Raw genomic sequence first — 26,965 nt, forward strand, 5'->3', positions numbered from 1 at the left:
CAACAAAATGAAAAGCCTAGCTACAAAGTGGGACAAAATATTTACAAATCATGTAACTGGTAAGGGACCAACATTCAAAACATGTAAGGAACTTAAGAGCTAAAAAACAAACAATAAAAAAATGAGCAGAGGAACTGAACAGACATTTTTCCGAGGAAGACATACAAGAGGCCAACAGGTACGTTAACAGATGCTCAATATCACTAACCATCAGGGAAATGCAAATCAAAACCACAATGAGATACCACCTCACACCTGTTAGAATGGCTATCATGAAAAAGACAAGAAATCAAAGTGTTGGTAAAGCTGTGGAGATAAGGGAACCCTCATGCACTGTTGGTGGGAAGGTTAATTGATGCAGCGACTATGGAAAACAGCAGAAAGTTCCCCTCCCAAAATTAAAAATAGAACTACCATATGATCCAACAACCCCACTTCTTGATAGTTATCTAAAGGAAATAAAATCAGGATCTTCACTGCAGTATTATTCACAATAGCTAAGATATAGAAACAACCTAAGTATCCAATTATGAATGAATGGATAAAGAAGGTGTGGGGTGTGTGTGTGTGTGTGTGTGTGTGTGTGTGTGTATATAGGTCTATCTATAAAATGGAATATTATTTAGCCATGAGAAAAAAGGAAATCCTGCCATTTGTGACAACATGGATGAAACTTGAGGGCATTATGCTAAGTGAAATAAGTCAGAGAGAGAAACACAAATACTGTATAACTTATACACAGAATCTAAAAAAGGTGAACTCACAGAAACAGAGAGTAGAATGGTGGTTGCCAGAGACTGGGAGTTGGGGGAAATGGGCAGTTACCGGTCAAAGGGTACAAACTTCCAGTTATAAGATGAATAAGTTTTGGGGATCCAAGGTAGCAAAGTGATTATAGATAACAAATTGTATTATATACTTGAAAGTTGGAAGAGAGTAAATCTTAAATGTTCTCACCACAAGAAAGAAATGGTAATTATGTGAGATGATGGAGGTTAACAACCCTACTGTGATAATAATTTCACAATATATAAGTTCAAATCAACACACTGTACACCTTAAACTTACACAATGTTACATGTTAAATACATCCCAATAAAGCTGGAAAAATGTGGTATACACATGCAATGGAGTAGAATTCAGCCTTGCAAAAGAAGGGAATTCTGACACATGCTAAAACAAGGATGAACACTGAAGGCATTATGCTAAGTGAAATAGACCAGTTACAGAAGGATAAATATTGTATACCTGATATGAGGTACCTAAAGTAGTAAAATTCATAAGATAAACAGTAGAATGACGGTTGCCACAGGATGAGGAAAGGAGGGTATGCGGTTAATTGTTTATGTATAATGCCATTTAACTATATACTTAAAAGTGGTTGGAATAGTAAATTTTACATTATGTGCCTGTTACCACAATAAAAAATAAACAAACTAGGCTTCCTAGGTAGGAATAGGATTCTGCCTGATGGTTAACATTGCGTTCTCTTGGATGGCAAACATAAATCTTTTGTATACTCCTCAAGATCTAGCCAAGATATTTTAGGAACTGTCTTTCCAAAAAGGATTTGAGATGACTTACAATAAAGGATAGGGCCAAGGCCAAAGTAAAGTCAGGAATAAAAAAAGAGCGAGCAAAATAAATTCATTGTAATAAAAGTTAATAAACATAGTTAATAACATTGAACACCATATTTGACTCTGGATTTGCAGATAGATATTGCAAAAAGAAAAAGTGTGCCAGTAACAGAATTATTGCCTCTGACAAATACACCTTTCATTTCTGTTCTGTGAAAGTAGATCTGGGCCCTTTAAATATTTTTCCTTTGTCAGCTACCATGATCTTAGGCTCTGCAGGAGAGGGTGCTGGAGAGACATCACAGGAGGAAAGGGCTGTTCAGTTCTAGCGGGCTTGTTGGGAGCAGTGTGTGAGGCTTCCCTGTTGTGGGCTTCTGGAGCACAGACGGCTTCTGCACCAGGCTCCTCCAGCGTGAAAGGTTTCCCCAGCACCTGGATCCGGAAGCACATGCAGCTTACCCAGTGCCTGACAGCTGCAGTATAAGGTGGCCAGCAGCTTCCCCTGGCACCCATCTTGGGTGGTTTTGTAGCAGGAGCGCTTCCAGTTAGTCTCTTCCCTGTGAATAGTTTCTTTAGCACTCCAAAGGCAGATTTTTGCCAAGATCCAGAGGGCAGATTTCCAGCAAGTTCTGCCAGCACAGTAGCATAAACACTTCTCTAAGAGCCATGGTTGTGTCCTCTTCAACACAGCCTAGATCTCAGCCCTGGGGGGTGGGAAGGTAGAGTGCTTCATCTCAGCCCTAAGGCTATTCCTTAAATCTGCTATTCCTATATTCTTTAGAATTCACTTTACTTCCTAGTAGCCTAACTATAGTTAGTAATTCTTTATACTAAACTTACCCCATTCAAATTAATTGTTTTCTCCCTTGTGACTGAGCTCAGACTGATACAGAATTGGTATCAGGCATGATTCCATGAAGTAAGAATGGGATTGGTTTGGTTGAGCTTTTGGGCTTGAGCTCACTGCTGAGCTCTTTACCAACTGAAGAGGGACGCTATCAATCCATGGTCTTCAGTGGCATCAAAACTAAACTATCACTGTGGCTGAACACAATGAAGTGCCACCTAAAGCACATGTCTTGGGAACCCAGGTGGCTGCTGCACCTGACCTAACGGCAGTAATGATGACTATAAAACCTGTGATGTGGGATGGATCCTTCTGAGTGCTCCTGCATGCTTACAAAGAGAAAATGACAGACTTGGGCCCATTAACTCTCAAAGTGAAGCACAGTATGAGAACCAGAGCATGTCCATGAGAGCCCTGAAAAAAATCTCTTACTTCTGAAAATCAAACATACATTTTAAATTAAATTAATTCTCAGTCAAGTGTCTCAAAAGTTATATCACTGATTGGTTAAAAAACAGGATTCTGAGACTTAGAGTGGGGACATCTGGTTGAACTCAGATGAAACTGACTATTTTGAATCCCCATGTCACTCTGAGCCTCCTTGTACCAGTAGGAGTAGCTCACCCTCCACAAACCAGCCTTCCTCTACTTGAAAGTCCTGTGATAATTTCAAGTATAGAGTATACATCTCTTAGTACTTCTATGCCCAATGGTATAAAGTTACCAGAAAACTACAGCAGCCAAAAAAGGCAGGATGACTGAGGACACAGACTCTTGGGAAATGTAGGTTTGGGTCACACCACCAAGTAAAGAATCCCAACCAAGTGAGATTCTTGCTGATGACAGAGAAAATAAGGAAGAAAGACACTATAGCTATGAATTACAGTCTGTGACCAAATACAGAAACAAGGACTAGTAGCTTTGCATATTTTCTATTTGCTTGTTATATGTATATATTTATCTGTATCTACTAACCATTTTCTTTTTTTCCGTCCTTCCCATTTTTATTTTATATAGCAGTCACCTTTACAATTTAATCTTTATATAAGAGAATATTCAGTATGACTGACAATTTATGAAGTAATTAATATAGCCAGCGATGAATACAATGACTCTTGGGACTGTTCATCTGTTCATTCTGGGGAAAAGGTGAAAACTTCTTCTTTTGTTAGAATAGCTGTATCTTGTTAGGTAGAAATATAGCTGTACTGTTGTTGGACGGCAATTGAAACGTGTGTAGAAAGGTGTATACAGAATCCAAGTAGTCAAAAATACGGACTGTTCCAATAATCAATTATTGCTTCTCAGATCTAAATTCACTGTTTTTGTAAGCTCTGTGAAAATGGATTTGGGCCATTTAAATATATTCCCTTCTGACAGTTGTCATGATGTTAAGCTTTGTTCATAGAGGATGCTGAAGAGACAGTGCAGGAGGAAAAGGGCTTTGTTTCTGATCCTGGTTGAGAAGCCTTGACAGGCTTCTGCGGCATGCATAGCTTTCTCCAGCACCAGACTCCTGCAATGTGCACAGCTTCTCCAGCGTCTAGCTCTTGCAATGCACGTGGCCAGTAGCTTCCTCCAGCACCCACCTTGGACAGTTCTTTTGTAGAGGGTTTCCAGTTAGACATCACCCTACAGGGCTGATTTTCAGCAAGTTCTGCCACCCCGGTATCACAGCGACTTCTCAGCTATTCAGTGAGCCACAGCTATGCCATCTCCATCAAGGTATGGATCCCAGCCCTGGAGCAGAATGTGAACTCTTCCTTAGGTGATCCTGGGTGGTAGCTGTTCCTTATGTGTACTTTTCCTATATTCTTTAGAATGATCTTTATTTGTTATTAAACAATCACTTTTTACTCTAATCCCCTGTTACAGTTCATAACTCTTTATATTAAACTTTCCAATCAGGAGATAGGAAATGGAAAGTAAGAGCCTATTATTTGTCCCTTCTGTCTCATGAATAACTGTAGCTATAATCATGAAATCTCCTCCAATTCCCTATGTACTTCTCAAGGCAGACTCTGCAAGAACTTATCTGTGCTACACATAAACAAAAAGAAGGGATACTATTTACAGGAAGATCCACTTGGGTAGGTTATTCCAGGCTAACTATGCTTTAATACATGTTTGTGTCAATGGGTTCCTTATCCCTTTCTGAAGACTATCTGCATATTTGCAGTGCTAATAAATACCTGAAATTTCAATATATGTAAAAATAATTCATTGCCTTGGTACTGACATATATTTAAGGTGATCTGGGATCACTTATAAGCAACAAGAGCAAGAGAGACGATTTTATAGCCACTGCTATGAAAATCCTTAAATATCTGTCTATAACTTAGTACAATATTTATTCAAATGTTAGTCCAAGTGTCAGGAAGACAACTAGATGGCCTAAACAGCCCAACTGGAATATATCTAGTTTTAAATACATCTAGTTTTAAAGATTTTGTCAGCACAAAATCTAGTTTCTAAAGAATAAAACATAATTTAGTTTTTAAAGAATCAATACCTACAACAACAAATAATTTAATACTGATTTTGAATGACCACTGAATCCAGATTTGCTAGATGATTACCACTTGGTTGACTGATAATTTGAATGTATCTTTGAATATATCCATTTACTGAGAGCTTACCATGGCATCAAATATTTTGCTAAGTGATTTAACACAATCTCACAATAACCCATGAGGTAAATTTTGTTATTCCCATTTCGTAGATGAGGACCTGAAGATTAAAGAGGTTAAGTGAACTATCCAAGGTCACATAGTCTAAAAGAATCAATCTAACTCAAAAGCCTATGTGCTTACCTCACGTACTATCTTCCTAAGGCCTACACCTTAGTGTAAATGAGGTACTCTGTAAATATATAAAGACTTTCCTAGGGGTCCACGGGCATGGAGAGTCTTAAGAGACTCAATTTCAATTAACTCTCTTATGTAATCTTTCCTCAAAGGAATCTGCCTAACAATGCACCTGCAGTCACAGTATCCAGCTGGCTCTCCTGTTCCCACATTCCTTTTTATACTCACCGTTTTTCCACTTTATAAATAAAAGCATACTTCTTCCCCATTCAAAGGGGTAATCTGAAATACTGGGGTCAAACTGAACTATAATGACTGATAACAGATCTTTGTAGATGGCTTCCCATTTTCTACTTTCAAAAAAACTAGAAGGAGGATCTAAACAACTTGCCAAGTTTTTGTGATTTTGGTAAATATCTCAGAAGAATTCAGTGACAATGGTATGATAAACTCCTTCCATCCCTACCAATTTACTTATTTGAATAAGGTTTTTCAACCTACATTCATAAAGATAAAAATCAGAAATAAAGTTGATGCTGAATTATGCCTCATTCTAGGAATAAAATTCACTCACAAAGTAATTAGGAAGGAAAAAAAGCTTCTCTCTCATTAAGAGATGCATTTCTAGTAAAATTTTTACTTTATGTTTAAGTAATTATTTACCAAATTTTATAACAGTTTGTTTTTGATCAATAGACACAACAAACAATTTTAACTCAATCTAAACCAATTTTTTTTACATTTAAATTCCTGAACATATTTTTATTGCAAAAGTGATATAATAGGGTAAATAATATTACTTAGGATTTATGCCAAAAAATTTTAGATGTCAACCTAAAGATGTGCAAAGGAATACTTTTTTTTTTTCCCAAGATTTCTTTGGGAGTGAGTAAAAAGCTTTAAAATCATTTTTTCAAACAGTTAAATATCTTAAATATTTTGCCCTCATATCTGAGACAGAGATATGAAGCAAATGTTTACTGCCAATATATTCACCAGTATCTACTACCTGAAAAGAAAGATCAGCCTAGTACTGGAAAAATAACAGAAATGAAAACAACCACTGCCAGAAAGAGACAGGGCTGCTGAGAAAAAAAACAAATCAAAGCACTCAGTTTGTCTTATTACTTGTTTTTGCTTTATTTAAAGAATGTTAGTGTTAAATTTAAAAGGAAAAGTCCTAAATTATAAATTATTTGTTTCATTTTTCAAAATGAATAAGTGCATGGTAGAAAAATAAAGATTTCTAGAGAGTGGTAGGAAGAAGGAACTGTACTGATTCTCTAGGAGAGAAGCATGTCTCAATCAGATTCAAATAAAATAAAGCTGAGCACTAAATCTGAAGAAGCTGTTATACTGTGGGGAAGGGGAGACATTTAATGCTATTAATCTGAAACAGAAGGATAGATGGGTAAGAACCACTGAGAGTGGCAGTGCCACTGGGTTCCGGAGAGCAGGAGGCAACAATGTGGAGACTCTATGTTCCCTGGACCTACTACATTCTTTCCTTCCTCTTGTCTTGTCCACTCTGCTAATGCCTTCACCTAGCATGACCTCGCATGACCAGTCTCTCTCGCTCTTTTTTCAAGATGCCAATCAAATGTCACAGTTCCCATTAGTAATAAATAATAAAACTTTTAATTTTCAAAACTTTTTTATAAAGACATCTCCATATTGTAGGAATCATAAACCACTAGCATAATAATGGAAACAAACTATTTAAGCAGTGTGAAACCAGACTCTAATATTGATGTATATTCCATGTGGTCACTTAAAATGTCTTTAACTCAAGGAAGTTAGTGATCCTTAATCTTTATATATTCTATTCCTGATGCAGGTTATCATGCTGTGCCACTGTTTCCCATGTGTCAGAATTTGGCAAGGCAAGTTATAGAATCTAGGAAAAGTCCTAAGTGTATTATCCTGTCTCACGATATTCTGACTTTTCTTCTAGTACATAGTATTTTTCTTTTTCTTCTCCCAGCTTTATTGAGATATAACTGACATACAGCACCATGTAAGTTTAACATATACAGCATAATGATGTGACTTACATACACCATGAAATGATTATCCCAATAAGGTTAGTGAGCACCCATCGTCTCAATATAGATGCAAAATTAAAGCAATAGAAAAAAAGTTATTTCCTTGTGATGAGAACTCTTAGGATTTACTCTCTTAACAATTTTCATATATAATATACAGAAGTGTTAATTACATTTATCATGTTGCACATTACATCCCTAGTACTTATTTATCTTATAACTGAATGCCTTTTGACTGCCTTCATCCAATTCCCCCTCCCCCCAACCCCCCGCCTCTAGTAATCACAAATCTGATCTCTTTTCCTGAGTTTGTTTTTGAAGTATAATTGACCTACCACACTGTATTAGTTCGTTACACTACATAGTGGTTTGATGTTTCTATGTATTTCAAAATGATCACCGTGATACATAGTATTTCTGCTATGGTCACTTTGAGAAAAACATACACTATAATGCATAATTGACAGCAATGATCTCCATGGAAGACTACACACACTGAAAAAAGTGATGCCAATGCAGAGCTAACTTGTGTGTGCACCTGTGCATGCGTATGTGTACCTGTGCATGCGTATGTGTGTGTAGATAAATAGGTCTGGATCTCTCTACCTAATACCTAATTTATAAATCTAAACTGGGCTTTCTAATCTCAAAACATTTCAAGATAAAATGGTATTACAGTGTTCCTGAAAGTTCCATCTTTCATTTTTGTTCTCTCACTTTTGACTCATTCACGTTATTACTGTTCCTCTACTTTGGAAATCACTGTGGAAATAGTGATTTAAAGAAAGACTTCTTACAACAAAATCCACTAGTGTAGTGGAAGTTCCCAAACATGAAAATGCCTTGGGCTTTTGACCATAGGCAAATACAATCATGAACAAGTTTTTGTGTTTTGGTCAAATAAAGCAAAGAAGGCAAGACAAACAGGCACCAAATGTGCCACATTTATTAACCTGTGTATGTGTGTGGGGATGAGAGGGAATAACTTTTCTAACTACATTAAGCAGCTAGATAGATTTAGAAGCCATAAGAACCAAAAAAGGGAAGTGATTTGTAATATATCTTTAGAGATCTTTAACTGCATTTAACAAATATACCTGTCTGTGTGTATAAAATATTCAGATTCACAGACCTGTATACAGTAATTCTATAGAGGAAGAACATTTTCTAAATGCAAGCAAAACAAACACTTTACATTCTGTAGTAAAAACTGGAAAATATTGTGGTTTTAGGCAAATTGGCAGGATGTCAAGTACAATTTCTATACACATACTGAATCACAATTCAGTAATTGTTATTAAATTGGTAAGAAAATTATTCACCTTTTCTTAAAAGCAGTTAAAGAAACCTTTAGTTTTTATCACTTGGCATCCCACCAACCTACATATGGGTACCAGAGCACTAAAATAAGCACGGCAATACCTCCATAGCCTGGGCTAAGCGTTCTTCTAGTGCCATGTAAGTGAGGAACTGAGGATCCACGTAAGAAATAGCTTCAGCAACTCCTAGTCCATCTGCAAAGCCGTCAAACAGGCTGGAAAAAAAGTACAACCGTGATTTGGGAAGCCTTTATAGTGAAGACATAATTATATTAGCATACTGACAAGCCAATAAAGATGCTACAAGCAGAAAACCTTAAAATACTTTAATTTAAATCTCATGGGGTGAGGGGCAGGAAGAACCCAACAGAAAAGTTAAATGCTAAGCATAAGGAGTTAAGATACCATTCCCATTCCCAATAGGCTGCCACACTCACTGCACAAAGTTTGTAAGAAAATTCTCTCTGTTTCTAGTTCTAGCTCTGGGAACTGTTTATGGCTGGGATAACGGTAGTACTTTTTCCCTCCTAATTCTTTACCATATCTTTCCTCTTTTAGTTTCCAATCTAAATTTAGGTGAGAACACGTTAAGAATACTGCATTTATTTTAATTCTATCATTGGTCAAAGCCTCTTTTTCTTCTCTTACCTTGTACTGCTTAATTACTTCAGGCTTAAGAATATTGTATTTTCTCAAGTTTATCTCATTAATCTCTCTTCTATTCTTCTAAAAACAAGGGCTCCTCCCTTATTATTCAGTTTGAAAAAGATTTAGCTCCTAACTGCTCATTTTTATTATTATTATTTTTTTCTGAAGGGTTGTAAGCCCCTTGAAGAAAAATATTATGTCTTAATCTGGTCCTTATCTTCTTCCTCCATGCCTACATATATACGGATTCCTCCTTTTTCTCTAGTCTTGGAAATATTAAGTATTTCAAGATTCAGAAAACGTAAGTATATCCTCAGTCCTCTTCTTTCTAAATCTTGTTCCCTTGGCAATTACATTCAAGTCCACCCCTTCAATTATCCTTTCTACAGATAATTCCTAAACCTCTATCTAATTCCAAAATCCCTCTTGAGTTCTTGAGCTACATTTTTAGTTTTCTGTGGGGCACTTTACCTCAATGAACTCCTACCACCTCAAATCCCAGATCTCCAAAACTGAGCTTATTTTGTCTACCTAAAGGAAAACTTCTGTTGACTTCCGCATTTCTATCAGAAACTGAGTATCATAGTCAGAAAAATCCAGTTACACATGCTAGCTCAAAATAGTTATGACGTCAATCTTTGTGCCACCATTAAAATTACAAATCTATTGCCCAGAGATACAGAAGTATTCCTATGAAGAATATATTAAAGCTTAGTAGTATCTAGAAATCAGCAGACATCACATGGTACAAAGGAACAGACATTTTCATACAATCACAGATTTTAGAATTAGAATTAAAACTAAGATTACTGAATAAACCTCCTCTGCAATACTAGAACTCATTCATCTATCAGTGAAATGTAGTGCAAAGAGGAAGAGTCTTGGAGTCAGATAGGAATTTAATGTCACATTTAACTGAGTCATAGTTAAACAGTATGAAAATATTATTTAACTGTTACTGTTTCTTTATCTGTAAAAAAAATTAAATGAGTAGATGCCCACAGGTGCCTTGCACAGAGATGGCACCAGAGTAGGCATTCAAGAAACAGAAGAACCATTTCCTCCATGCGGAAAACTTATCGCTTTCTAAGTAGGAGCATGCAGTATGGGAGAGCCCTAATAGAAGTTTGAAACTTATGTGAAGTAAGTGCTCTAGTTCTGCCTGCTGAAGCAACACAAACTATGCCCACTTTCCCTTTGCAGAAAACTCCTTCAAATAATTGGAGTCAACTATCCCCCAATAATTCTTTTCTTCTCTGGGCTAAATAAATCTAGACACTCAGAGCATGGTATTTGGTTGTAATTTGGTAACTTAAGAATAATCAGCTAATATTAAAAATTCTAGTATCATTCATTTGGTAAACACCATGGTCATAACTGTCTCAGACAACAATCACCAAGGACACTAAAACTAGTAGATGGAAGCTTGGTAGTTTGAAAGGAAACAGGTTATCTTCCCACTAGACGCTTACATAAAGCTAAAAATGGCAACTGTACAGTGATGAAATCTGAAAGATAAAACCTTTACCAAGTGATCAGAATTAACATCATCAGTAATGGGACAATTCGACACCATGTGCCTTCTGATATGAACTGAGAAGAACAGAACATTGTTTCTATGATATTCCTACTAAAAATGTGTAACTCGAATCTAATTATGACACTGGACAAAACCAACCTGAGGGACATTCTACAAAATAAATGGCCTGTACTTTTAAAAATGTCGAAGTTATAAAAGACCAAGAAGACTGAGGAAATATTCCAGATTAAAAGAAACTAAAGAAACATGTTAACTAACATGGTGGTCTTGGATTGGCCCAAAAAAAATTTCTCTAATGGCATTAGTGGGACAATTATAGACATTTGAATAGGTCTGTAGATTAGATAATGGTACTGTATCAGTGTTAATTTCCTCATTTTGACAATTTTATTATGCTATATAAGAAAATATCCTTGTTTTTATGAAATTCATTCTAGGCTATTTATGAGTAAAGAGGCATCATGTTTGCAACTTACACATAAATGCGTCAGGAAAAAAATATCATGAATATAAAGAAAGGAAAGAAAGAATGGTAACACGAATGTGGTAAATGTTAACATTTAGGGAATCTTAGAGATATATGGGAATTTTCTGTACTACTTTTGCTATTTTTCTGTAAGTCTGAAATAATTTCAAAAGAGTTTAAAAATTCTATTATTAAAGCATGGTTATATCCGCAAAGAATTAATTTCTCACAATCTTATTAGGTTAATTATTACAACCCTGATTTCTTATTAGGTTAATAATTATTAAAAAAATAATAATTATAACCCCAATTTCTAACCAAGAGAAAGCTTAAGTTGTTATCAAAGAATAAATAAATGGTACATTTGGGATATGTCTAAATCCAAAATCCATGTTTTCTCCACATCAACTCCTACCACACCAATCTATGAAATATTCTCTGGTTATTCTACAATATTTCTGTGACTTAATCAAAACAAATAAACAAGCAAACTTTTGATAGAGGACTTTTTCCATTTTCCTTTAAGCTAAAATAAAAAAACCAAAGGGCTTTAATTTTTTTCCTAAGCAGTGGCAAAACTGAAAAGAAAGTGTGTCAAATTTTGTCTTTAGATAAGAATTGCTGCTGTTTGTCATGGCTTTTCCTTTTAGTTGTCAAAATGACATGCTATTTTAATATGAAAATCAAACCACATTTTCACCTTATCAACACTTAGCTATTACCACATAAATTGAAAAGAGTACCACAAAAGCAAATAAGGAGGTGTTGCCATATCTAGACAAAATTCAGAACAGTAACCTTCAAAAATTTTGTCTTAAAATCAATGCTAAATTGTTTCCCATATTAAAAAAAAAAAGTACTTTGAAGCTCCCCAAATTTTGGAACAATCAGCAATGTCTCTAAAATCTTAATACAACAGCCATATCCAGAAAGATCATCAATGAATCAGAAGTTTTCAAATTTAAGCTAAATTTTGTTCAATAAAGACCTCGATTATACCTTCAAATTTTTATGTGAGGGCTTCCCTGGTGGCACAGTGGTTAAGAATCCGCCTGCCAATGCAGGGGACACGGGTTCGAGCCCTGGTCCGGGAAGATCCCACATGCCGTGGAGCAACTAAGCCCTTGCACCACAACTACTGACCCTGCACTCTCCGCATGCCTACAGCCCGTGCTCCGCAACTAGAGAAGCCACTGCAATGAGAAGCCTGCACGCCACAACGAAGAGTAGCCCCCGCTTGCCACAACTAGAGAAAAGCCCGTGCGCAGCAACGAAGACCCAACGCAGCCAAGAATAAATAAATAAAATAAATTAAGAAAAAAAAAAAAAGCTGATGGGACCAATGGACTGCAAAAACAAGTGGAGAAAAAAAAAATTTTTATGTGAAACCTGTTTTGAAAGTTATTTAGAAATATATCCAATACATCGAGATCTTAAAAAATATCACACATATCAGTAATGTCACCTCTTGTTAATCTGTCCTAAAGAAATAAACTGAAGTACAGATCAAGTTTTATAGGGGGGGAGTTTGCTGCACTATTTCAATGGGGAAATAATTAAATTTTAGTGCATCTATAGGATGCCCGGCCTACAAAAAAGCACCTATATAATGGAGCTGTAAAAATTATATTCATAAAATTTCAAAAATGTGCAAAAGAACAAAATTCCTCATGTAAAACCATAACTGCCTCCCAACACACATAGATGACACTAAATAGGCAATTCTGTCACCTGCTGAGCACTGTAATGACTTTGTATAATGTCATCAGAGAAGACATCAGAATTAACAAGGAGTTCAGTAACAGGGGAATGGGCAGACATAAAAGAGGGAAGAAATGAAGGGGGTGTCAAGATCACCAAGACTAGGACTAGGTGAAGCCACTGATTTTCCACAATGTTTGGGAAGACAGAAAATAGGTTTTGGAGGAGAATATTTAGGATGGAATTACAAATTGTTTGTGTGGCTGTGAGGAAACCCCACTTCTACTTCCACAACATGGTCAATAAGAGTCTGCTCTGAACATATAATTTTTTTCTTCCCCTGGGGAGTGAGAAAAGAAAACGGTAAGGAGGAATTCACGGAGATGCTGAGTTTCATGTCTGGAACAATTTGGAGAAGTACAAAGAAGTAACTAAACACTCAGAAAGAGAAAGTGAAGACACAAAGCAGGCCTTAAAAACATAAGTTCTAGAAACCTGCAGGATTACCAGGGGTATGAATGAGTTTTTCTTACCTTTATTTTTCTAAATTCTCTGTAATGGAATTTTAACTGGAGAAACAAGACAAATTCTTAAAAATATATCTGTGCAGAGATGAAAACAAGAGTAGTACCAAGTCATGATTTTTCCAGAAAAAGTAACAAAAAGGGATTAGTTGGAACATTCCCTCTACATCTCAATAATTAGCGGCTTCCAGAGGGTTACTGCACACTTGAAAAATAAGTCCAAGTTTATAAACCAAAACAGTTAAATTCTGATCATTATATCATGAGCCATAACAATTCTATAATCCATTTAATTTATATGTTACTTTTATTTGAAGCTCACTGTTCTTTGTCAGCATAAAGTAAATTTAATACATTCAACATCTCTGGGAAGGTACGATTATATTTTCCATATTTTGCATATGGAGAAGGAAAACTAGTCTTATGATTCAATCACAGGTTTTGAAATTCTTCAGGTAGTATTCATCATGGACTTTTTATTTTTAAAGGATTACACTAAGTGTTATATTAAGGAGATTGGGATACATGACATGTATTTGTTGTATAAAAAAATTTTTTTTAAAAAGCCAAATTTAAAAGTCGGAAACCTCAAACCATTAAATGTATAAATAACTAGGATGTAAGGTGAGCTTCCATAGAGCTAACGGTCAAAGAAGGAAGAGGTCACTGACTGGAGTAAGAAAGAAGTTCACGTAGGAAGCGACATATGAAATGAGCTTTGAGGGAGAGGAAGACTGACAGATGAGAAAACAGGTATTTCTTAGCTGACTGTCAGAGATTCAGTTTTCATAATTCAGAATCAAAAACAAATTCTACTCAATGATCAATTAAAGACGGTAATCACACTGTGCTACATACCTCCAGTCTACATCCAAGTCCTCACTCACACTGGAGTCATCCTCAAGGTTATTGTTACCATCCAACATGAAAGCTTCTGGCTGTGCAAATTCGTTGGCAGGCTCATTTCCTTCATCACTGCTGCTTTCATTGACTTCATTGTACTGCAACCAAGGAATTTCTCCTTCTTCCAAGGATGTCTGTTCCCTAATACAAACATTTTAATGGAAGAAAAAATATTATTTTTAAAATACATCATAAATATTTTCTTTAAAGAGTTCTATTTAGTGCAAGTAGATACTTTATTCTTTGAGTTCTAAATTCTTGGTACTTAGATGATTCTAAAAATCTGTTTTCTTTAAAATGTAAAATTATTTAAAAGGGAAGCAAATTTGTTATAGGGTCATATGTATATAGAAATAGCTCCTAATTACATAATAACCTATTTATTTGATATACATATTATCTATGTTCCTGTATTTCCTCTTTTGGAGGAGAAAAATAAGAAAAACTCATCCTAGACAATCTGAATCTTTAAGCCCTGATCTTGAGCCCTGATCTTCACAGTTAAAATAAAACCTAAGTGCTCAGCCCAGCCTACAAACCTCTACATAATACATGCTTTCTCCTCAGCCCTCTTTTCCAACTCTTCCTATGTTCCTCACCACTCTTCCCCCATCCCGCATTTACTATACTCCTACTATTCTTTCTTCTCTTGGAGCACATGGAGGTCATTCACCTTGGGGCCATTTCCTCTACCTGAAATGTACTTTCACCAGAGTTTTGCACAGCCTCCTTCCTTGGTTTTCAGAGTAAATGTCACTTCTTTCAGGGAAGCCTGTCTTGACCACTCATTTTAAGTAGACCACCAGTCACTGACTATATGTCATTCTTCTTGTTTTCATTACAGAACTTACTTTTACTTATCATTTTCTTATTTGTTTACTGTTAGTCATTCTCCCACTAGAAAATAAGCTCACAGAAACAGGGACAGAGAAATCAATAAAGAAAATAAGAAAGATGAAAGAAGTATTTCAAAACTATAAGGAAAAGGATCACTCGATAAATGATATTGAGACAACTGGGTATCCACCTGGAGGGAGTTAAATCTCTATGTCATTATTTAGCCTTAAATAAATTCCAGATCTACTTTTAAAAAATGCATGTCCATCCTCAACACCACTAAACAAAAAAAGTACTAGAAGAATCAGGAGAGATATTTTTACAAAAATCTCAGTGTCATTTTAAACATTATGCAAAACCTTGAAGCCAAAGATAAACAGATTGTTAAATTTCACAACATACACATTAAAGAAAACACTTACAGAAAAGTAAAAACACCAAAAATCTGGACACAAAGACCAAATTGAGAAATATTAATAATTATAATATATAAGAAAAAAAAGGTATTTCAAGGCTGCAATGACCATTTATAAATAAATTATACTGGTAGGATTTTCTTTTTCATTTTATTTAACAAAAAAATACCTTTTACTATATCAAAAGGAGGTTAAATATTATAGTCTTGGTAAAGTTTAATTTTAGTTTGGGTTTTAAGATGACAAATAATGTTATACAACAATTTATGTATTTCAACTTGAAGAACAACTCTGATTAGAATTCTGTTCATTCTAATGTGCAAATTTAACTTGAAGGATAAAAATACTTATGAAAGAGATGCAGATAATGCCCACATACAAGAATCAACACATTTTAAATACAAAGAAACAGTATCTCTTTGTATAGCTAAATTCATAAATGTTTCTTTAATTTCAAATCCTAAACTACACTTCAGAATAACACATTTATAAGATTTAGTCTCGTAAAATCAGAGAAATTAGCATAACAAAATGTGCTTGTTTTGTTAAATTTTTAATGTCTAATACATAAAGATAGTAGATGCTTTCTTTTTGTGCATAATAATTAGGTCCAATGAAAAATTAAGCCTCAAATGGTTTTAAAATACAAAATCAAACTAAAAATTCCTAAGCAGCACATCTCTCTTCACACCTTTATGAGAGTACTTGCCACATTGTACTGTAACTCTTCTGGTGACTCACTTGTCTTCTCCTAGACTGGGAACCTCTCAAGGGCATACAATGTTGTCTCTCATCATTGTAGCCTCACTTCCTGTAACAAGTGCTTGACACATCATAGGTACTCTCTCTCTCTCTGTGTTGCAAATGTAATAATAAATCCTTGAAAAATAATCTTTTAAAAGTCGAATAATTTAGAGATTAAGCCCAGAATAGTCCTTGGAAATGCCTGTTATTTCTAATGTTATTTCTAAATACATTTCTGTTTCCTATTATACAGCCATCAAAATGACTCTGTTACTCTGTACTTCAGATACATAACATAAAACTCAAATAGATTGGTAAAAATGATTCAGTATAAGAAATAAACAGTAATGTATGAGTTTTTTTAAATTCAAAGAAGAAAACTAAAATAAGAAATAATTCTGAATCAATAAACAATAATGTCATTAATACTCTTTTACTATATAAACAATTCTTGGCTACATATTTTGCTTAAACATTTGATTGTCTTTCACGACTCATTATAACACAGTTACAGAAACAGAAAATAAGTGCTGTGTAGCATATGCTTTCAACATGTTACATAAAGTTCATTCACCATTTAACACAAAACTTATCAGGCTAGAAGAGTAGCCATGTGCTGGGCCAGAGTTGGCTTGATAGTATAACAAAAGGAATTTTGATCTTTTTAAAAAAAAAAAAAAAAGAGATTCTGAACAATAGGGTCAAAAGTATCTTTTATTTTGTGTAGCTAACAAGAGAAACAAATATCCCCATGGGAATGTAAGTATATAATGTAAGTTTAGATGCTTAAAAAATCTTGAAAACATTTCAGCAATCTGTTTTCTTCCTCCCTATATATATATATACACATATGCCCATACCACACACACACCATATGTAACACATTCACAAAAATTTAGACCTCCAAGTCCCTTTCTTCATTTTGGTAATTCAAAAATCAACAAAATGTCATTACAATGTTACACAGTAATTTATGAGACTTAAAAAGACATATTATCTAATCATACCTCCAAATGGTCAAGTCTAAAAAAGTAACCCAGTAGATGGAAGATGCAGAAGCCCTACCGCCACTACGACCAACGTCACAAGTATTTCACCTGGGAAGGGAAATTGCCAATCTGTTCTTTCCTTTTGAGCAATTTCAGCACAGTTTGGAGGAAATGAATGCTGCTGCCGTAACAGGAAGACAAAAATGCCCCATCAGGTATCTGCACAACCTACTTCCAGTGAAAATCCTAGAAGACCACCCACATGATATTCTCTTAATTACAGGCTATACTGTTACTTCAAAGCTTCAGATAAATAGACTGCTGCTCCCTTTATGATTTATGCTTCATGATTGAAGATCTCTATTCTTCAATAACAGAAACTAAATTTAATAACATTACTGGAATAGCAATATTAAAAGTATTAAGATATACCAATAAACTAATACTATTGGGTATCTTAAAGAAATTTTCATTAAAAAGTTTTAAAATATGCTATTATATAATCTTGCATCATAGAATTTCCTGAGAAATGAAGAAAATGAAAGGCAGACAAATCAACTTAAATCCCTGAAAACACTAACTACTCTGATTTTACAAATCTGAGTGGCTTCCTTTAGCTAATAAAATCAGCAATTTGAGTATCCATTAAAAACAGCACAGAATATTAAATCTTCAGGTTAATACCAACATTTTAAAGGGCTAAGGCTTTCATAAAATAATATAGCTATATTATAAGAAATTTATTTTATAAAATTCTGGAGAGCATAATAAACATTCCTAGTTAAATGGTATTTAACTAACCGGTTTTCATTTTATAACTCAAGACACACATACATTTAAGTACTTGCTAAGCTTTAGATATAAGCTCTTTTTTTGTTTTTTTTTTAATTACACTATACTAGGTCTGCTTTATTTATTTATTAATGGCTGTGTTGGATCTTCGTTTCTGTGCAAGGGCTTTCTCTAGTTGTGGCAAGCAGGGGCCACTCTTCATCACGGTGCGCGGGCCTCTCACTATCGCGGCCTCTCTTGTTGCGGAGCACAGGCTCCAGACGCGCAGGCTCAGTAATTGTGGCTCACGGGCCCAGCTGCTCCGCGGCATGTGGGATCTTCCCAGACCAGGGCTCGAACCCGTGTCCCCTGCACTGGCAGGCAGATTCTCAACCACTGCGCCACCAGGGAAGCCCTAAGCTCATTTTTAATAATTCTAATTGTATAGCAAATGTTTAAGATTTCTAATCCCTATCGTGGAGGTAAAGTACAGAGGAAAGTAAATGAAATTTGCTTAAGAGTTAAAAAAGCCTAAAGGGAATTACAGCTTACAAAATCAAGGGTACACTGTTGCAAATCCTTTGCATGGATTCCATGGCATCCAGTTGCAAAGATGGATTCCCAGCACTTAATTTGAAGAATTGTTTCTTTATTCTAATATATTTAGCATTGATTAATAGAAAAATTTTATTATTAAATTTTTACTAAAAAATGTTAAGAGTATTCACGTTAAAAGTTTGTAAAGTCACCAGAACAGCTGGAAAAGCCTAAAGAAAAATACAAAAGTGTGATGTCTCGAATTTAACTTTAAATTCAAAAACATAAATCTCAAATGGACACTTAATACTGTCCAGCAATTACTAAGTGTCTACCTAGGAAGTTTGTTGCCTGGTTCTCTGAAAGCCCATTTCCCACCTTTTTTTTTCTTAAATTTCACCTTCCTATCCTCCCCATCTCTCAACATCTAGTAACAATGAGAATACTGAAGTCACTTGAGACTCATCTTTTCTTCCCAGCAGCAAATCTACAGACTCACCTACACTTGTACCTACCTGTTACTTTCCCACTAGTTACAATGGAGGAGTCTCTGCTCCTATAGACCCTCTCCCTGAGCTCTGGATCCCTTCTCATCTTCTCATCTTCTCAAGAACTTTACTTTATCTTTGCTATAATTACCAGTTAGTTACTTTCTTCTTGAACATTCTACAAGCAAACAATCATGCTTGTAGGTTTTTAGGGGTGAGAACAACACTTTTCTAGGCCCCAAATCCACCTGTAATCCCTCCACTTTAGTAAAGATTTGGGTATCTCCATTTTCTCACCTTCAATTCCCTTTATTTTTTAATTCCTTTTTTTTCAAATGCAAAATATATACAATCTATTTTAGTTATAAAGCATACTATACTGAACATTCATAAACCCACCACCTAAGCCAGGAACTAGAATATTACCACTGACTAGCATATACCTTGTTTTCTACACTTTTCCTATCCCCTTGGCCTGACCACAGAGCAAAGTACTATCTTGTTGATGCTGTTGTCATTCCACTGCCTTTTTCTTTTTTTTTAATATTTATTCATTATTTTTGGCTGCGTCAGGTCTTGGTTGCAGCACGCGGGATCTTTTGTTGTGGCACATGGGCTCTCTAGTTGTGGTGTGCTGGGTTAGCTGCCCCGTGGCATGTGGGATCCTAGTTCCCCAACCAGGGATTGAACCGGCGTCCCCTGCATTGCAAGGAGGATTCTTAACCACTGGACCACCAGGGAAGTCCCTCTATTGCTATTTTTCTTTTTCAATTTTTAAAAATATTTATTATTATTATTTTTTAAATTTTTGGCTGCGTTGGGTCTTCGTTGCTGTGCACGTGGGCTTTCTCTACTTGCAGTGAGCAGGGGCCACTCTTCATTGCAGTGCACGGGCTTCTCATTGTGGTGGCTTCTCTTGTTGCGGAGCAGGGGCTTCAGGCGTGAGGGCCTCAACAGTTGTGGCACGTGGGCTCAGTAGTTGTGGCTCGCTGGCTCTAGAGCGCAGGCTCAGCAGTTGCAGCACACGGGCCCAGCTGCTCCACGGCTCATGGGATCCTCCCGGACCAGGGATTGAACCCGTGTCCCCTGCACTGGTAGGCGGATTCTTAACCACTGTGCCACCAGGGAAGCCCCACCTCCATTGCTTTTTGAAAGATGTTTTCACTATTTTTGCATACTTAAACAAGATATTTACTACTGCTTGTTTTTAAGCTTTATGAAATAGGTATCATACACATTTTCCCAGGAATGCTTGTTCTCACTCAACATTCTACCTGTAAGGTTCATCCATGTTTTTGCACTTAGCTGTGGCTCATTCATTACCATTGCTGTGTAATACTCCATGTACGAATAATGCCACTAATTTTTCTCTTATTAATTCTTGGGTAATATCCACCTCAACAAGCAGTGTGTAAGAATTGATTTATATCCTCCAAAACACCTGACATTGTCATATTTCTTAATATTTGCTAATCTGATGGGTGGGCAAAAGATGATACCTCCTTGTAATCTTAATGTACACTCCCCTGATTACTAATGATCTAAGTAAGCATCTTTTGATATTTTTATTCACCATTAATATTTCCTCTTCATTGAATTACCTGCTCAATGTTTTGATGATTTTGCAATCAGACTGTCAGTTTTTCTTACTGATGTCTAGGAGTTCTTTATACATTCTGCACATTAAGACTTTATACTATAAATATATTTTCCTAGTTTGGTTCTTTCCTTTTCGGTGTCTCTTCCTTTACATCTTCTTTTATTTTTCTGCCTTTTATTATTCTCCCATCCTGCCATGCTAATACTTCCCCCCCCAATGGCTACAGAAATGGTGCAACTTGTCTTGCTCCTGATCTTAAGGGGGAATTTTTTTTAATGCTTCCTTATTGAAATGATTTCTATTTTTTTTTTTTAGATAGTTTTTATGAGGGCAAGGAAATTCTGTTCTGATCTTAGGTTCTGAATTTTTATCATAAGAAGGCACTGAACATTACTAAGTGATTTTTTCCCTTGCATCTACAGAATTTATCATATGAATTTTCTCCTGTATTTTGCTAATGATTTGGTGATGACATTTACAGGTATTCAATGTGAAACTACTTTTGCATATCTGGAATAAACTCAGATTGGTAACTGAGTTTTATCTGTTAAAAAAAAATACACTTACAAATTCAGATTTCCAATAATTCTGTTTAGGATTTTGATGTGTATTTTAATGAACGAAATAGGTTTATAATTTTCTTCACAAACTCTTTTGGTATTAGGGTTGTATTGGTCTTATTTGAATGACTTGGAGAAATAGTTCTTTTTCCATTCTCTTGAAAGGTAGGTAGTGTGATACGATCCTTGAAAGTTTAGTTTAAGAGAATTCAGCTCTAAAATCACCTGGATCAGTTTTTTTCTCCATGGGAAGATTTTAAACCACTGATTATGTATCTGTAATAGTTACCATATTATTTAGGTTTCCTATTTCTTCTTGAGTGAGTTTTGGTGAATTCTATTTTTCTAGGAATTTGTCAACTTCTAAGTTTTCAAATTTACTGGTAAAAAGTTCATAGTTAACTCTTTTTAAAAAGTCTATACACACTTTATTGTGTTTGCAGCTGTGTCCACTTTTGTATTTCAGTATTATTTATTTGTGCCATCTTTATTTTCCTGTTCACTATCAAGTAGAATGTCTCTTTTTCTTAATATTTTCAAAGTATCAGCTTCTGATTTCTTTGATTCTATTGTAACTGTTTTCTGATTTATTGATTTTTGTTCTTATCGTCCCTAATTCTAATTCTTATCTCCTTAGTTTCTTTGTTGATTCTAATATTCCTTTCCTATTTTTTAAGTTAAATGCATAGCTACTCCATTTTCAGCTTTTGTTCTTTTCTAACATAAGCATTTATAAAGATAAATTTCCCTTTAAATATCAATTTCATTGCAATTCCACAGATTTTGATTGGTGGTATTTCCATTATCATTGAGTTGGTGAGCATTTTAAACTTCTAGTATGATTTCTTCTTTGTCCTACTGCTTTTTTAAAAGGATGGATAATTTAAAATGCATGGAGGGTTTTATATACATATAAAGTATATTTATATATTAAGAATTTATTTTGTATTATTTATTTCTAAATTAATTGCACTGTGGTCAGAGAAAATGGTCTCCAGGATATTGATTCTTTGAAATGTGTTAACCTGTACTTTGCAGTCTAGTACATGTTCAGTTTTTGTGTTTGTGTATTCCACGGCATGCAGTGTTCATTAAAGCATGCTTAAGTTGTTCAAATCTGCAATTAATTTTTTATATCCATGAATTATTAATTGAGAAAGGTATTTAAAAATTTTCTAATATGACAGAAAATCTGTCAATATTCTCTAGTTTGGTTAAATTTTGATGTATATATTTTAAGTCTGTGCATTCAAGTTTAAAACTGCTACATTTTACTAGTAAATTGGACTTACTACATAGTGACCTTCACTCTCCCCATTAATGCTTTTTCTGTCTTTAAGTCTAAATTGCTAATGTTAGTATAATTAGTCCATTTTCTTTTGGTTAGTGTTTCCCTGAAATATCATTTTCTGCCCTTTTACTTTCAATCTTTCTGTATATTAATGCTTTAAGTGTGTCTTTTGTAAACAGCATTTAACTTTAAAAAAATCCAACTGATTTGAAGCTTTTCTTTCACAAGCAGAGAGTAAGCAATTTATATTTATTACAGGACTTTTTCTTACATCCTGCCTTTTTTTTTTTTTTTAAATTATTTATTTATTTATTTATTTTTTGGCTGTGTTGGGTCTTCGTTTCTGTGCGAGGGCTTCCTCTAGTTGTGGCAAACGGGGGCCACTCCTCATCGCAGTGCGCGGGCCTCTCACCATCACGGCCTCTCTTGTTGCGGAGCACAGGCTCCAGACGCGCAGGCTCAGTAGTTATCTCACGGGCTTAGTTGCTCCGCGGCATGTGGGATCTTCCCAGACCAGGGCTCGAACCCGTGTCCCCTGCATTGGCAGGCAGATTCTCAACCACTGCGCCACCAGGGAAGCCCACATCCTGCTTTTTTCATCTCTATTTTTCTTCCCTTTTTTATGCTTTTTCTTCCTTTTTATTTTTTTTACTGTTATTTGGATTGACTTTAAATGTTATTTTTCCATGTCTTAAATTCCTTTTTTCCTCTTCTACTGGTTTCCAATACATATACTCTGTATTTATTCTTGTAGTTGTTACCCTTGAAATTTTACCATACAAATTTAACTTATGTCAACAGTTAACTTTCAGACCTCTCCCGAACTATACACTTCAACTCTGATCTTCCCCCATCATCTTCTCCCATCAACTGAAATACTACTGCTGTCCAGCATTTTAGTTCTGTCCCCCTCACCACTTGACTTCTATTTTTTTTTAATCAAATTACTGGTTTTATTATTGTAGGCTATCAATGCAAGTAGCTGATGATTTTCAAATGTGTTTCTGTTTATACATATACCTGTACATCTAACTACAATTCAGGATACTTTCCTTAAACTTGTAAGTTAAATATCCAAGTGCCTCCTGCCATCTACAATGCATGTCTAACTGGCACTTAAAATTTCAAAAAGGAGTTCCTACTTCCCAGTCCTCTCCTCAGGCTTCCTCATCTCAGTCAACAACATTAATATCTACCCAATGCTCCAACCAAAAAACCTAGGCATAACTGACTGATTTCTCCCTCATATCACACCCAATCTTTCCTAATATTTATAACTCAAAAATATTCTCAAACCTGTTCACCTTTTTAAATTCTCACTACCATCCCCTCACAGCCTAATCCACTCTCATCCTCTTTTTCACTTTAGTCCCTTTCCAATTCGATCTCCACAAAGCTGTTAGAGTGATCTTTTAAAAATATGTGTCAAATCAGTTAATTCCCCACTTAAAATTTCACTGCTCTCTGAATAAATTCCAGATGCTACATGTGCTGCATAGTCTGGTTCCTGCCAACTTCATCTCATATTACTGTTCTTTCCACTCATCTGCTTCAGCCCCACTACCTTCTTACATGCCAAGCCCTTTCCTTTTCAGTACCTCTGCTCTCATCTTTCTTTTTGCCTAGAAAGCTCTCCTTCAACTAACTGCTAATTCTCATCTTTTAGACATCAGCTCAAAAGTCAATTCCTAAGAGAAGTCCTCCCTGATCACTTTAATTAATGTAAGCCCCTGTCAGTTACTTTATCACATTAGTGTTCTATTCCCTTCACAGTAATTACCAGTTTGTAATTTATCATATTTGTATCTTGTTTATTACCTGCCTCTCCCACCATAATGTAAACTTCATGGGAGAATCTTATTTGTCTTGTGCACTGATATTATCCCAGGATCCAGTACCATGCTTGGCACATACTATATGCTCAATAAATATTTGTTGCATGAATAGTTACTATCACAAATTACATATGAAAAATTTAATAAAACTTAGTAAACTAACTAATAGTGATTAGAGATGATCAAACATAAAGTTAGGAAGAGGAAAAAAATGCCACCTCAACCTACCACTATCAAAACTAATTATGTTCTTACATTTCTTTCTTTACAAATTTTCTAATATGCTTTATTTCCGGAGTTTCTTACAGAAGTAATCTGAAACTGGAAATTTATACTTTTTGAGAAGTAAAAATTTTAATGTCTAAGTTGAAATAGTTTTTTCCTAAGAAAACATATTTACCAAAATAGGTCCCTTGAGAGACTAAATCAGAACCAATTATCATAGAAAAAAAATTTAATTATCAAAGAAATACTCCCTCGTAACAAAACACCAAGCCTAGAAGGTTTCACAAGCAAATACTAACAGCCTTTAAAGGAATAAATAGCTATTTAAACACCAAAAGATACACACACACACACACACACACACACACACACACAAAATATATATATATATATATATGGTCTTTTAGCAAAGCGAGTATCAAACTTATCAAGAAAAATAATTTAAAAAAACACAAAACCTAACCAGAACACAGCTAGAGACAATTCATACTTACAGGTCTCAATATAAAAATCCTATGTAGAATATTAGCAAACAGAATCTAGCAGCTCATTAAAACAACAATAAACCATGACTATGTGAACATGTTGGGTTAATTAAGTAGAAGTAAGGGTGGTTGAATATTAGGAAATCTAGTAACAGAATAATTGTTCATGACCATTAGGCCAAAAGTAAAAAATCATTATATCATTTCCATTGGTGCTAACAAGAGTTTAATAAAATTCAACAAACATTCTTGCCAGAAACCTATAAAATACAAACAGGGTAAAATTTCCTTAGTGTGATTGGGATTGACATATATACACTAATATGTATAGAACAGATAACTAATGAGAACCTGCTGTATAGCATAGGGAACTCTACTCAATGCTCTGTGGTGACCTAAATGGGAAGAAAATCCAGAAAAAGAGGGGATATATGTATACATATAGCTGATTCACTTTGCTGTACAGCAGAAACTAACACAACATTGTAAAGCAACGATACCCCAATTTAAAAAAAATTTGTTTTTAAATTTCCCTGGTGTGATTTAAGACAAAAAAAATTGTGCATATGTGTTTGTATATGTATGAAATCAACCTAAAACCCAGAATCATTCTTACTAGGGAAATACTACCAGAGCAAGGGCTGGTAAACTATGGCCCACAGGTTATTTCCAGCTTGCCACCTGGTTTTATAAATAAAATTTTGCTGGAAGACAGTTACACCCATTCATTTACATACTGTCTATGGCTACTTTTACACTATAACAGTAGAACTGAGTAGCTCCAACAGAGACTGACACACAAAGCTGTAAATATTTACTATTTGGCCCTTCATAATATAAATTTGACAAGCCCTGCACTAGAGCATTCCCATTAAAGTTAGGAAAAGACAAAGATATATATCATCAACCACTAATTTCTGGAGATATCATCCAATGCAATTAGTGAGAAATATTAATACTTCAACTTTTACAACTGCCTGCATTTCCATGAAAAAATCACTGATTTCCCTCTGAGGGCTTCCCTTCTCCCTTGCTATTATCTTCACTGAAGAGCAATGGCAGCTCTGATTCACTCATACCTGACTTACCAAAATGATCTTTTAAATGTCCAAGGTTTCTTTAATAAAGCAAAATGGAAACACATACTGTATCTAAGACAAGACACTGTAATTACCAGTATTTTCAATTTAATTGTTCTTTGGAAAATACCGAAAGCATAACAAAATTCAGCAGGATCTACTGGTCCTACATAGGGCTTGTAAATGCAATTAATACCATATCCAACATCTGAATGTGATGCATAACACTCTTGTGCAGTATGCATAAAAATAACAACTCTTACTGTTAACATACCCTTCCTGAAGAGATAATTCTTGGTTTTCCTCTTCGGGACCACTGCTATCACTTTGTAGTTCAGGTTCATTCTCATCTTTTCCTGGCAGAGTCTCCCAGCTTTCATCACTTGAGGACTGATCTTTTTCCGTACCAGAAAATCGATGAGGCAAAGAGGCAGACCATTCTCCGTCACTGCATTCTGAACTGCAAATTTAGAACAGAAATATACTGTCATTACAAGTGCATTTATCATTTGGAGTGTTAACCAGCCATCATGGTAGAGAGTGGAGTACTGATGCTCTACATGTTTCATGAGGTGCCAATTAAATTTTAACATATTTTAAAAATAAATACACAGATAAATATTCAGCAGAATGTAACTTTTTCAAATGAATATAGCATATGGCAAGTTATGAAATTATCAATTTATTATTTTCTTCATTAAAGTAACTAATTCCGTGGTGCTTAGACA

The 26,965-nt window shown here is 35.1% G+C and overlaps 1 protein-coding gene across 4 annotated transcripts in view; it reads right to left on the minus strand.

Annotated features, from left to right (window-relative positions):
• Positions 1-26,965, minus strand: part of PJA2 (praja ring finger ubiquitin ligase 2) — a 78,674-nt gene that overhangs the window by 11,071 nt on the left and 40,638 nt on the right. For all 4 annotated transcript variants that reach the window (XM_082376757.1, XM_082376758.1, XM_082376759.1 and 1 more), the window contains 3 exons: positions 26,512-26,697; positions 14,336-14,521; positions 8,702-8,813 (listed from right to left, as the gene is read on the minus strand). In XM_082376757.1, coding sequence (XP_082232883.1) covers positions 8,702-8,813; positions 14,336-14,521; positions 26,512-26,697 — 484 coding nt within the window. The remainder of the gene's footprint in view (positions 1-8,701; positions 8,814-14,335; positions 14,522-26,511; positions 26,698-26,965) is intronic.

This window comes from Balaenoptera borealis, assembly GCF_965194805.1.
Source record: "Balaenoptera borealis genome assembly, chromosome: 2".
In the NCBI taxonomy this organism is placed as follows: Eukaryota; Metazoa; Chordata; class Mammalia; order Artiodactyla; family Balaenopteridae; genus Balaenoptera; species Balaenoptera borealis.